Genomic DNA, 14,449 nt, shown 5'->3' on the forward strand with positions numbered 1-14,449 from the left:
TGATCCGTCGGGTCCCGAAGCCGAAGTAAACCCGAAGCCGAAGCAAAACCCGAACGGGGGTCTGCACGAACCTTCGTTTTAATAGCCCCCTTCCCCTTTTTTGCCAGGATTTCTTTCCGAAATGATACAGTGCGAACCATTATATCAATATGATTCGATTTATTGAATATTTTATATAACATAAATACAAAAAAACACAACACATGCACAATAACCACTGCACTTAATTCTAAATTAACGCACATAATTTAACAAACACTTTTTACACTCGCACAGAGAAAAATCAGCACAGCACTTTCTACTCCACATCGCTGTCGCGCCTAGTTCTTCTCGCTGCACTGTACGGGCCACCATCTCCAACACCACGACACTGCCACAGGTTTTGTTGTCTCCGTTCGCCGTGAAACACACATGAAATGGAAGAAAAATTATATTAATTAGAAGGGGGGATGTTGGTTGATAATTTTAATCACTTTTACTTACCTTAAATTAGAATGATCTCCATTTTTACGGGGTTTATCCGCTGACAACCAAGCGCTGAAACACCACACAAGCACCAACCTCACTGGACTGAAAGTAAAGCCTACTGCGTGAATGTGTGTATGCGCTTCTGCCAAGCCAACCGCGCCGTACTGCGTGTGTAGCCAAGTGCGTGTGTGTGTATATTTGCACCACTGGACACAGAACACAAATCTCATCGCACAGCAGAGCGTGTGTCGCCAAGTGTATGCATGTGTGTATTTGCACCACTGAATTCTGAACGTCCACCACACAGCGTGTATCACCAAGTGCGTGGCTGTGTGTAGTATCACCGTGGACTGCAGAAAACTACCTGCACTAGAACAGAGCGCTGGTGTGGCCAAATGTGTGCATGTGTGTACTTGCTCCACTGAATGCCGGTATCGCACCAGATTTCGGGTGTCGCCTTGTGCGTGTGTGTGTGTGTTATTGTCACAGCACACTCGCTCATCATTTTTTTCGTTCTTTCGCTTGAGCCACTCGATTTCGTTCTTCGCTGATTTTGGCAGCGCACGAGGGGGTTTCGGCTTCAACTTCCAACAACAACAACCACACGAGGAGGCTCGGGGACACTCATCAGGGGAAAATCGCTCAAATTAGAGCGAGAGACAGATAGAAAAAGTGAAAGGTCAATATAAAATCTTCGGCTTTTGACTGTTGGGCGGTCACCAGCACTCAGAGATCCGCTGAGATTGAAGCTGGCTTTGAAGCTGAGTTGGCGAAATTATTCAACCGATCCGTCGGGTCCCGAAGCCGAAGCAAACCCGAAGCCGAAGCAAAACCCGAACGGGGTTCGGCACGACCCTTCGTTAAAATAGCCCCCTCCCCCTTTTTTGCCAGGATTTCTTTCCGAAATGATACAGTGCGAACCATTATATCAATATGATTCGATTTATTGAATATTGTATATAACATAAATACAAAAAAACACAACACATGCACAATAACCACTGCACTTAATTCTAAATTAACGCACATAATTTAACAAACACTTTTTACACTCGCACAGAGAAAAATCAGCACAGCACTTCCTGCTCCACATCGCTGTCGCGCCTAGTTCTTCTCGCTGCACTGTACGGGCCACCATCTCCAACACCACGACACAGCCACAGGTTTTGTTGTCTCCGTTCGCCGTGAACCACACATGAAATGGAAAAAAATGATATTAATTAGACGCAGTGGCGGATCTAGGGTATGGGGGGGCCCTAGGCGGAACGACGAGTTGAGGCCCTCTGTAAATGGTAAATGTTGTTGGGGGGGGGGGGGGGGGGGGGGGGGGGGGTAGCGGCACTAAAGTTGCTGTTGGGAGATTGAACAGTAAACTTGAAATGCCGTCGGGGCCCCCTTCGATCATCAGTCGCAAACTCTTCAATTTTTGCTGACGGGGGAGGGGGGGGGGGGTGCAATTGATTCAGCGGGGGGCCCTTCGCAAATCAAATCCTTCACAAATCATCTGTCGCAAACTCTTTAATTTTTGCTGATGGGGGGGGGGGGGGGTGCAAATGATTCGCCAACCTCGGGGCCCCATCGGCCATCCTTCCCGGGGCCCTTGTCGCTAGTACTCTGTCCATACGTCATACTATAGAATGGCGATCTACGGGGCCCCTAAATCGGCGGGGCCCCAGGCGACCTCCTAGTCCGCCTACCGTTAGATCCGCCGCTGATTAGACGGGGGGATGTTGGTTGATAATTTTAATCACTTTTACTTACCTCAAATTAAACAAAACTCCACCGCACCGCACCACACAGCGTGTATCGCCAAGTGCGTGGCTGTGTGTAGTATCACCGTGGACTGCAGAAAACTACCTGCACTAGAACAGAGCGCTGGTGTGGCCAAATGTGTGCATGTGTGTACTTGCTCCACTGAAAGCCGGTATCGCACCAGATTTCGGGTGTCGCCTTGTGCGTGTGTGTGTGTTATTGTCACAGCACACTCGTTCGTCATTTTTTTTCGTTTTTTCGCTTGAGCCACTCGATTTCGTTCTTCGCTGATTTTGGCAGCGCACGAAGGGGGTTCGGTTTCATCTTCCAACAACAACAACCACACGAGGAGGCTCGGGGACACTCATCAGGGGAAAATCGCTCAAATTAGAGCGAGAGACAGATAGAAAAAGTGAAAGGTCAATATAAAATCTTCGGCTTTTGACTGTTGGGTACCCACCGCCCACCAGGCACCAGCACTCAGAGATCCCTTGAGTACGCGCTTGAAAAAGAACTTGAGTTGGCGAAATTATTCAAGTGATCCGTCGGGTCCCGAAGCCGAAGTAAACCCGAAGCCGAAGCAAAACCCGAACGGGGGTCTGCACGAACCTTCGTTTTAATAGCCCCCTTCCCCTTTTTTGCCAGGATTTCTTTCCGAAATGATACAGTGCGAACCATTATATCAATATGATTCGATTTATTGAATATTTTATATAACATAAATACAAAAAAACACAACACATGCACAATAACCACTGCACTTAATTCTAAATTAACGCACATAATTTAACAAACACTTTTTACACTCGCACAGAGAAAAATCAGCACAGCACTTTCTACTCCACATCGCTGTCGCGCCTAGTTCTTCTCGCTGCACTGTACGGGCCACCATCTCCAACACCACGACACTGCCACAGGTTTTGTTGTCTCCGTTCGCCGTGAAACACACATGAAATGGAAGAAAAATTATATTAATTAGAAGGGGGGATGTTGGTTGATAATTTTAATCACTTTTACTTACCTTAAATTAGAATGATCTCCATTTTTACGGGGTTTATCCGCTGACAACCAAGCGCTGAAACACCACACAAGCACCAACCTCACTGGACTGAAAGTAAAGCCTACTGCGTGAATGTGTGTATGCGCTTCTGCCAAGCCAACCGCGCCGTACTGCGTGTGTAGCCAAGTGCGTGTGTGTGTATATTTGCACCACTGGACACAGAACACAAATCTCATCGCACAGCAGAGCGTGTGTCGCCAAGTGTATGCATGTGTGTATTTGCACCACTGAATTCTGAACGTCCACCACACAGCGTGTATCACCAAGTGCGTGGCTGTGTGTAGTATCACCGTGGACTGCAGAAAACTACCTGCACTAGAACAGAGCGCTGGTGTGGCCAAATGTGTGCATGTGTGTACTTGCTCCACTGAATGCCGGTATCGCACCAGATTTCGGGTGTCGCCTTGTGCGTGTGTGTGTGTGTTATTGTCACAGCACACTCGCTCATCATTTTTTTCGTTCTTTCGCTTGAGCCACTCGATTTCGTTCTTCGCTGATTTTGGCAGCGCACGAGGGGGTTTCGGCTTCAACTTCCAACAACAACAACCACACGAGGAGGCTCGGGGACACTCATCAGGGGAAAATCGCTCAAATTAGAGCGAGAGACAGATAGAAAAAGTGAAAGGTCAATATAAAATCTTCGGCTTTTGACTGTTGGGCGGTCACCAGCACTCAGAGATCCGCTGAGATTGAAGCTGGCTTTGAAGCTGAGTTGGCGAAATTATTCAACCGATCCGTCGGGTCCCGAAGCCGAAGCAAACCCGAAGCCGAAGCAAAACCCGAACGGGGTTCGGCACGACCCTTCGTTAAAATAGCCCCCTCCCCCTTTTTTGCCAGGATTTCTTTCCGAAATGATACAGTGCGAACCATTATATCAATATGATTCGATTTATTGAATATTGTATATAACATAAATACAAAAAAACACAACACATGCACAATAACCACTGCACTTAATTCTAAATTAACGCACATAATTTAACAAACACTTTTTACACTCGCACAGAGAAAAATCAGCACAGCACTTCCTGCTCCACATCGCTGTCGCGCCTAGTTCTTCTCGCTGCACTGTACGGGCCACCATCTCCAACACCACGACACAGCCACAGGTTTTGTTGTCTCCGTTCGCCGTGAACCACACATGAAATGGAAAAAAATGATATTAATTAGACGCAGTGGCGGATCTAGGGTATGGGGGGCCCTAGGCGGAACGACGAGTTGAGGCCCTCTGTAAATGGTAAATGTTGTTGGGGGGGGGGGGGGGGGGGGGGGGGTAGCGGCACTAAAGTTGCTGTTGGGAGATTGAACAGTAAACTTGAAATGCCGTCGGGGCCCCCTTCGATCATCAGTCGCAAACTCTTCAATTTTTGCTGACGGGGGAGGGGGGGGGGGGTGCAATTGATTCAGCGGGGGGCCCTTCGCAAATCAAATCCTTCACAAATCATCTGTCGCAAACTCTTTAATTTTTGCTGATGGGGGGGGGGGGGGTGCAAATGATTCGCCAACCTCGGGGCCCCATCGGCCATCCTTCCCGGGGCCCTTGTCGCTAGTACTCTGTCCATACGTCATACTATAGAATGGCGATCTACGGGGCCCCTAAATCGGCGGGGCCCCAGGCGACCTCCTAGTCCGCCTACCGTTAGATCCGCCGCTGATTAGACGGGGGGATGTTGGTTGATAATTTTAATCACTTTTACTTACCTCAAATTAAACAAAACTCCATTTTTTACGGGGTTTATCCGCCAAGCGCTGAAACACCACACAAGCACCAACCTCACTGGACTGAAAGTGAAGCCTACTGCGTGAATGTGTGTATGCGTTTCTGCCAAGCCAACCGCGCCGTACTGCGTGTGTAGCCAAGTGCGTGTGTGTGTATATTTGCACCACTGGACACAGAACACACACCTCACCGCACAGCAGAGCGTGTGTCGCCAAGTGTGTGCATGTGTGTATTTGCACCACTGAATTCTGAACGTCCACCACACAGCGTGTATCGCCAAGTGCGTGGCTGTGTGTAGTATCACCGTGGACTGCCAAAACCGTGGCCAAATGTGTGCATGTGTGTACTTGCTCCACTGAAAGCCGGTATCGCACCAGATTTCGGGTGTCGCCTTGTGCGTGTGTGTGTGTTATTGTCACAGCACACTCGTTCGTCATTTTTTTCGTTTTTTCGCTTGAGCCACTCGATTTCGTTCTTCGCTGATTTTGGCAGCGCACGAAGGGGGTTCGGTTTCAACTTCCAACAACAACAACCACACGAGGAGGCTCGGGGACACTCATCAGGGGAAAATCGCTCAAATTAGATCTGCAAATTTTCTGCACGGATTTTGGATAGGCAGTGCGCTCGCGAGCTAGGCAGTTTTTTTCTGCATGGATTTTGGATAGGCAGTGCGCTCGCGAGCTACCCTGTTTTTTTCAGCATGGATTTTGGATAGGCAGTGCGCTCGCGAGCTACCCTGTTTTTTTTTGCATGGATTTTGGATAGACAGTGCGCTCGCGAGCTAGGCAGTTTTTTTCTGCACGGATTTTGGATAGGCAGTGCGCTCGCGAGCTACCCTGTTTTTTTCTGCACGGATTTTGGATAGGCAGTGCGCTCGCGAGCTACCCTGTTCTTCTCACTGCGTATTTTTGATAGACAGTGCACTCGCGAGCTAGGTTGTAGAGTCGCTGATAAACAGCTGGTTTTTAAAAAGCAAGGTATATTTCGACATACACAAATCGGATTTATGGTGGTTCTAATACATATTACCTAGTTTGAATTTCTTCGTTGTATTCGCTGCACAAAACCAGTGATTACGATAAAGAATATCAATTGTTTTGTAATAGAAAAAAAAGTATTCCAATTGCCGTACGCTATGTTTTTTTTATACAGGAGGACAGCTTTGCCTTATTGCTTAAAGACTCACTATAATAATGATTTGTGTAACATTCGTTCCCATCGAAGATGTAAAAAATGTGTATTTTTGTGTATTGATTTTTTCTCACCATTAACTGTATACTCTATTATTCGAGAACAAACTGCATTAATTAAGCAATACCTCACGAAAAATATCACCTATATCTCCTGTCCAATTAAAGGTATGGCTAGCGCGAGCGGACGAATCACCACTCGCTCGTGATTCGCAGTAAGCAAAAGAGCCAGCTCGCTCGAATCGTCGCAAAGAATCATTTTGCCCATGTCTAGTTCAAACGCGTAAGTGAATGGTAAATGGATTCAAATCCGAAAAATGGGTGCAGCGAGTTTGGCTAGAACTACCCCGCCACTTCTCCATACCATTTGTAGTAATGCAACGAGCAATTAAAGTTATCTAAGGCCGCTAATATACGACTTGCGTTTTCGCGCCCGCGGAAACGCGTATAACAATCCAGCCATATAAATGAAATGTCATTCGAACGCGCTACCGCGGTAACGCAGAGATGCTCATGCTGTATTTGTGGCCTAACATGCAGCGCAACAGAAATACTGGCAACAGTGACACGCGGAGTGGAGATCTAATCGCCGTTGATTCTTGAATACTGTAAGTTGTCCTACATAATCACTAAAAGCGAGTAGTAGTTATGAAACAAACCATTTTAAAAGAACTCAAGTTTTTTCGATCTTTAACCCCTTCAGATAGAAAACGCAACATGACCAGTATCTGATGAAGAAGGGAAACAAAGAAAAACAAATTCATTTCTTTCCAAGACCAAATGGGGATAATTATCTTTTTTGTTTCTTGTTTTATTATCTTAAACGATTGTTATTCACGAAGTCCTTGGCCATGTGAATACGTATATCTCTCAGTGTATTAGAAGGCCGGGATGAAAAATACTCTAAAGGAGCCAACGTGTCATTACTCCTCCAATCACCTGCCACAAGCCTCCCGTCAACAACTCTATCAAATGCCGTTGCAGGAGCATACAAAGTTCTTGACGATCTTTTGCAGAGAAAATTATGCAAATAAATTGTAGTTAGTACAACTTCAGTAGCTTTTTCTGGTTGAAGTTGAATTGGGGTTTGGTATATCCAGAACCGATTGGATATGTGGCCTAAAGCATTTTCGGCAACCGTACGGCCACGAGAATGACGATAATTGAACACGCGTTCAATGCTGCCCGATGCATGTGTCCCAGGAAATGGACGGATACAATAATCCGTAAATGCAAACGCCTGATCGCCGAGTATAAAATACGGAACGTCTATTGCATACGGCACACGCAATGGCTTCGGCTCCGGAATATTCAACTGTTTGTTCTCGAATTTTTGATATAATCGAGTGTTTTTAAAAATTCCACCGTCAGAAATGCCTCCTTTGCCTCCAGCATCAGCACACAGGAAATTGTAGTTAGCATCAACTACAACCATTAACACAATGCTATTAGAACCCTTGTAATTAAAATATTCAGAGCCGCCGTGATTGGGTTTTCGAATACGGACATGTTTGCCGTCGATGGCACCAATTGCATGTGGAAAGTTCCAGCGTCGTTCAAATTGCTCAGAAATATCGAGCCATTCATGTCGCGAACACGGCGTCTTTAATTAAAAAGGAAGAAAACTTGTCTTAAATATCATCAAATAATCAATATATTCTTTTCATTTTGTAGTGGTATTGTAGTATTCATAGGTGAAAAGTTATGTTTTTCTAACAGAACTATTCAATCCTTTTTTTTCGATTTTTTTCAGATAACTGTTCCACAGCCTCCAGCCCCGTTTCCAGCCCCACTTCCAGCCCCACTTCCAGCCCCACTTCCAACCTCACTCCCATCCCCACTCCAATTTCAATCTTCCCCGGAAGATGATTATTTCCTGGTCGGAATGGATGATGTTGAAATCATCCATTTCGATCATGAATATGAGCCTTCCATCCCTGTCCTTGGTCCCTCCTCATCGCTCCCTGGTCCCTCCTCATCACTCCCTGGTCCCTCCTCATTACTCCCTGGTCCCTCCTCATCACTCCCTGGTCCCTCCTCATCACTCCCTGGTCCCTCCTCATCACTCCTTGGTCCCTCAAATTCCACCCCGGTCAACCCAAGGAAAAGAAAACGGGATAATGAGCTGGACGAGGTCCTCATAGGAAGTGTCAACCGGCTGATGGAGGAGACTCTTGCTGCCGCAAATAGCAGAGAGAACACGTTCGGCCGTATGGTGGCTGATTTTTTGCGGAGGTTTACCCCTCAGGAGCAGGATCGGGTAACCTCCAAAATTTTGCGACTCCTGCTTGAAGAAGAAGAATCGGTGATGGCTGCTCGGGCCAGTGAAGAAATGTAGGAGAAATAAATTTGTGAATTTTGGTATAAAACGAATTTCAAACAATGTTATATAATCCCGGGATAACGGACTGGCAAACGAAGGGCGCGAGACTGTGAGAGGTTTCGGACAGTCCTGAGGCAGGCCAAGGCCGCAAAGCGGTTGTAGCGCCGGATAAGTAAGTAAGTAAGTTAAAATTTTAAATATATCATCAACTACAAAAACATGAATAAAATGTAGTAATATTAATGAGTTAACTATTAAGCAATACGGCAAAGCCGTCCCTCCTGAATGAAAAAAATGAGTTAAGTAAACAATCATAATACTCCTGGTCTTACCTTAACATAGTCACGTAGAGCCTCTCGAATGCATTTACACACTTCCATTACTATTTGGGCAATGCATGGACGAGACACCTGTAATAAGGATCATTTAATATTTCTTGCTCTAGCAATGCTGAACTTCACTTACACGAAACATATACTGCAGGCCTGTAAACGTTTCGCCAGTTGCCATATAACGCAACGCGATTAATACTCTTTCCTGGGTAGTAATCGCTTCCCGCATGTTTGTATCCATGCGCTCGATCATAGGACGAACAAGCCCCACCAAAAAGTCGAAATCTTGCCTATTCATGCGAAGGAATTTCAGCAGCATCGCACCTGTACGTTCGGCAGATACATGCTTTAGCACATCGTTTCCAATTTGCCGGCGCTCCATAAACAACGATTGAACCCAATAGCAACGGCGATTTGCTGGCCGGCGACCGGCTTCCCTAGCTTCAGAAGCCTCTAACACTTTTTCAACTGCAGAGAGCCACGATTTGTTCATTAGTAGTGAGTCCATTTTATTATATTAAACTTTCTTCGACGTTTTTATAAAATATCAACACAAAACACAATGGCATCCACATCAACAATCCGCCGGTAACAACGATTTGACAGCAAGTTTACGCATCAGCGCTATTGACCGACCAAAAACGCCGTCACACGAAGCGTAAACTTTTTGACAGATGTTTTGATCAAATTCCAAATTTACGCCAAAGTTTACGCTTCGTGTGATGTCCCTATTATACGGACGTCACACGAAGCGTAAACTTTGGCGTAAACTGAATTTCAGCCATACAACCCTGAAATCTTTTGACAGGAAGTTTACGCTCTCCCATACAAATCAAGCGTAAACTTTTTGAGTTTACGCCTCGTGTGACGTCCGTATTACGCACAAAATTAAATGATCTCCGGCTCACTGTATCTAACTCTGATTTCGATGTATGGGTGCTCACCGAGACATGGTTAGGCGGCGCTCTAGCAGCAATCGAACACGACATCCGACACGAACAAACCCATATAATCATATGGAGGTGCACTGTCAGACACAAACAAACAAACAAGACAAACGTCGAGTCGAACATGTCAGTTGATTCTGTCTGTGATGTTCGATACCCACCTGTGCTGTGAGTACCTTGGCTGTCAAACGCTTCACAGCTACAGTAGATAGAATTCAATTCAAGACATTTTTAAGTTTGTTTACGTAGTTTGTCTCTTTTTCTTCTTAAAATTGCGTGCAAAATATTTAAAATAGCTATCAATAATTATTGTTAAACTTTTCAATCAATTATAACATCAAATATAAAGGATTGAAACGTATTAAACTATTGTGTGTACATAATCCATGTGTATGCACTGTATGTGTTTTGGCATGGACGTTTGTTTACATTTTTCAATGTTAAATTTGAATGATTTCTAAGTTATTATAGATGTGAATAACTAGTAAATTATGAGTTGAATCTTCCCCCTGTAGGTGGATATTCATTTAAACTATGAAAATGCTTCATTTTCGAGACGAAAAGAAAGGCGTATTGCAGTGCATCATGACAGGTCTATAAGACATCGAACAGCTGACAGAGCACCTATCGAACAGAGTCGTGTTTGTTTGTCTCGTTCGATTGGTCCCAGAGCGCCGCCTTAGACGACTCAATACCATCATCGCTCATCACCGACGACTCTTATCAGATTTTTCGCTGTGATCGTAACCCAGCGAATAGTTCTCACTCTCGCGGAGGAGGCGTTTTAATAGCATGTTCGGCTAATCTATCGTGTTCGGTACTCACTCACACTAACGCTTCGCTCGAATCGCTTTGGGTATGCATCAGACTAAGCCACCGTTCACTGTATGTCGGTGTTATATACATTCCTCCGGACCGAAGCTCATCATCAACAGTATTCGACGCTATGCATGACGATATTAGCGCGATTTGCGAAAGAATGCGCGCTACCGACTTACTAATATTATTTGGTGATTTCAACACGCCGTCACTCGCTTGGGAATTCCCCCACCCTTCATCGAGACACCTATATCCTTGCCGTTCATCGTCGAGTACAATGTAATGTAACAGCTGTCGCTCTGTGACAGTGTAATGTCGCTCTCATAGACGGTATGGTGTTCAACGGGCTTCATCAACTATCCGATGTAAAAAACGGATTGGGTCGTCAACTTGATTTAGTTTTCGCCAATGCTGCAACTACCGATATTGTTTCCTGCATAAGCCCTTCCGTTGCACCTTTACTCCCATTGGATCGACACCACTCGGCACTTGAATTATCCGTTCCTGTCTCTACAAGTTCAACCATCATGCCGCCGCAACACCATTCCCATCGAACCACACCGGCATGCAGATTCAACTTTAAAAGAATGAACCACGCCCACTTCATCGAGACATTATCAAATGTCGATTGGTCTTTTATCGAGGATGCGGGCAGCATGGACGATGCAGTTACTGTCTTCAATACTGTTATTACTTCCACATTCCCTATATGTTGTCCTCGTCTCAAACCCCCACCTTACCCCCTGTGGTCGAATAGGACGCTCAGATCGCTGAGAGCCGAGGCACGTCGTTCCCGCCGAATTTTTCACAATAACCGCAATCATTACACCTTACGTATGCATAATTACGCTACAAATGCATACCGCTCCTACAATCGATGGTGTTACTCATCATTTGTAGCACGGCTGCAAGTCCAATTTAGATCGAACCCGCGGTCTTTCTGGCGTTTCTGTAAATCGCGTCAGAAACAGAATGGCATCCCTTCCAACCTATCCCTTAATAATGAGTCCGCTTCTTCTCCCGAAGACTCGAGTCAACTTTTTGCCAAACATTTTTCTAGTGTTTTTGTTGACCCCAGTAGCAGTCCAGTTAATGTTTCTGATTGTCTTGTTCATACACCGTCGAATGTGATTTCGTGTAATAATATCTCAATTCATGTTGATTCTGTGTTGGTTGCCCCATCCAAACTCAAACTATCTTTTTCCCCCGGTCCTGATGGGATACCATCAGCATTATTAAAGAAATGTTCTACATTTTCCGCTCCTCTACTTTGCCGATTATACAATAGATCAATACAGGATGGCCATTTTCCGTCACTGTGGAAAAAAGCCTGGCTCATTCCAATCCACAAAAAGGGCGATCGTTTTTCATGTACTAACTATAGGGGTGTGTCCATATTGTGTTCGTCTTGCAAAGTGTTTGAGTCAATTGTTCACTCGTCTATTCGTACGTGTGTTACAAGTGTAATTTCAGAATATCAACACGGATTCATGCCAAAACGTTCAACCTCTACTAACCTAATGTGCCTTGTATCCTCGATCTTTAACAACATGGAGCGTGGCTCTCAAGTGGATACTATATACACCGACTTTAAAGCAGCTTTTGACTCTATATCGCTAGCCTGTTTACTTTCAAAGCTCGAGAAACTCGGAATTGGTGATCCCCTTCTATCCTGGCTTAAATCTTACCTTTACGGTAGATCTTATAAGGTCAGAGTCGAAAATAGTTTTTCCGAGCCTTTTATTGCCTCTTCTGGGGTACCCCAAGGCAGCGTACTTAGTCCCCTACTTCCCAATTGACATTTTCGAGCACGAATAATCGGGAATTCGAGCAAATTCCCTTAAACTGGAGCCTTAAACTTCCCTTAAACTGCACCAGTTTAAGGGAATTTAGAAAAAGTCCTTTAAAATCAATTGTGATACGGCTTTTTCGTTGTTTTCTTCTAGACTCGCTTGGAAATGATGTTTTCTATCATTATAATTTGTCATGTAGCCATTTTATACTTAAATAATATCGATTTTAATAAAATAACGTCACAAAAAATTTGCTTTTGTTTTTCATAAATAAATCCAAACTACGAATGTAAAATGAGCTCGACGGCATCGTTCATTGATAAAAGAAAGTCTAATTTACGAACTCACCAAATCTTAGCGCTTTCAACACACTTGATCACACACAAATCCACAATTTCAGGCGTATCGAGTACTAATCGAGCAGATATGGAAAAACAATTTCGAGCAAATGTCACTTGGGTTTTCATACTGTTTATCAACGATTGTGTTAATGTTCTTCCTCCTGATAGTTGTTTGCTTTACGCTGACGACATCAAAATTTTTCTACCAGTGACCTCGTTAACTGATTGTGCGCGTCTACAGGATTACATAGATTGTTTTAATGTTTGGTGTAACTCTAACGGTCTTAGTCTGTCTCCGGATAAATATTGTGTGATTTCTTATGGCCGCTCGTCCAATAAGATCGAGCACGATTACGTTCTTTGTGACACTGTACTTAACAGAGTTACTGTAACAAGGGACCTTGGAGTGTGGATCGACGAGAAACTCTCGTTCCAAGAACACATCGAAATCACCCTTAATACAGGGTTTTCCAATTGAGTTTAGACTCGTCGCATACTTTTTTTGAATAGTCGTGTTGGGACCGCGAAAAATAATACCGAATGATTTGATGTTTCGCGTTGATCTCGTGTAGATAGGGCCTAAAAAAGGTGACGTGAAACCTTACGAAGTTTCCACCGTTGTAAGGCTTTGCCATCGTGAAAGAAGATATAAAGGAGCGGAAGGAGGCAAACTATCCCTTTGCTTGAACAACTATTACCACTGAAGAAAGTTACTATATAAAAGGACAGTCAACGAAAAATTAATCGTTCTTGTTTTTTTTGTGACCTTTAAATTACGAAAGAAACGAGTGCGGCGGGGCCGCAACAAAACTTTTATATAAACTTTGATAAGTGGCGCGTGTTTAAGTGAGCATTACTTGCGAGCAAAGTGTTAGCGTGGACAATCTGGCGAATTCTAGTCGTGGACTATACAGATTCCTAGAAAGTGTCGCACATGCATAGGTACCGAGAGTGCTAGGAACAATTCGTCGAACGTAATCAAGGATTACACAGATTCACGAATAGTGTTCGGAACGTTTGAGTGAACAATATTGCGAGTGCAAACCTGATGGTTTAGCACGGTAAATGTCGCGAAAAGGTTCACACAAATTTCTGCGAAGGTGTTAGTTACCGTATGCGGTAAAAGTGGCCAGGCAAATTCCCAGTGAATAACCCAGCACGCACGTGTGTAAGAAATTCGGTGACGTTTTTAGCGTGATTAGCGAATTGTTTGAAGTGTGCGCGTGTGCGTGAAGTTCAAAGGGACACGTTTCGCAGGGACTGTTCGCGTCGGTGGTCCGATCGTGGACAAGCGTCAACGTGAGTGTGTGAGTTGGAAAGCTAGGTAAACGTTTCTAGGAGCAGTTCACGTCGGTGGCCCGATCGTGGACGTGCGTAAATGTGTCAGTGTGTGCACAATCGGTAAGCACGCTGGTGCACGAGAAATTCGGTAAATTTCATTGTAAGCTGTTCGCTAAGCAGTGCACCTGCTCATGTGTGTATGCGTATTAGATAGGGAATTGCGTTGGAATCCGTTAGTGCGGTACACAGGAGCACGTTGCCTCCAGGACAGTGTCGGTGGTCCGATCGTGGACACGTGTTAACGCATACGTGTGTGTGTGTGCGCTCTGTAATGGGATGGGATCCGAAGCCCTCCGAGGGATAACATAGGCTCTCCCATCCAACTCCTATTCCGACACGTCCTCGTCGTGCAGAGTGGTAACA

The 14,449-nt window shown here is 44.9% G+C and overlaps 1 protein-coding gene across 1 annotated transcript; it reads right to left on the bottom strand.

The window, feature by feature from the left end:
• Nucleotides 1-5,808: 5,808 nt before the first annotated feature.
• LOC133393878 (putative nuclease HARBI1) lies at nucleotides 5,809-9,721 on the bottom strand. The gene is made up of 3 exons (XM_061660792.1): nucleotides 8,979-9,721; nucleotides 8,846-8,923; nucleotides 5,809-7,793 (listed from the first exon to the last, which is right to left on the bottom strand). Exons 1-3 carry the CDS (start codon nucleotides 9,351-9,353, stop codon nucleotides 7,005-7,007), a joined length of 1,242 nt encoding a protein of 413 aa, XP_061516776.1. The 5' UTR covers nucleotides 9,354-9,721; the 3' UTR covers nucleotides 5,809-7,004.
• Between the last annotated feature and the right edge of the window lie 4,728 nt (nucleotides 9,722-14,449).

Source organism: Anopheles gambiae, chromosome 3 (genome assembly GCF_943734735.2).
Source record: "Anopheles gambiae chromosome 3, idAnoGambNW_F1_1, whole genome shotgun sequence".
Lineage (NCBI taxonomy): Eukaryota > Metazoa > Arthropoda > Insecta > Diptera > Culicidae > Anopheles > Anopheles gambiae.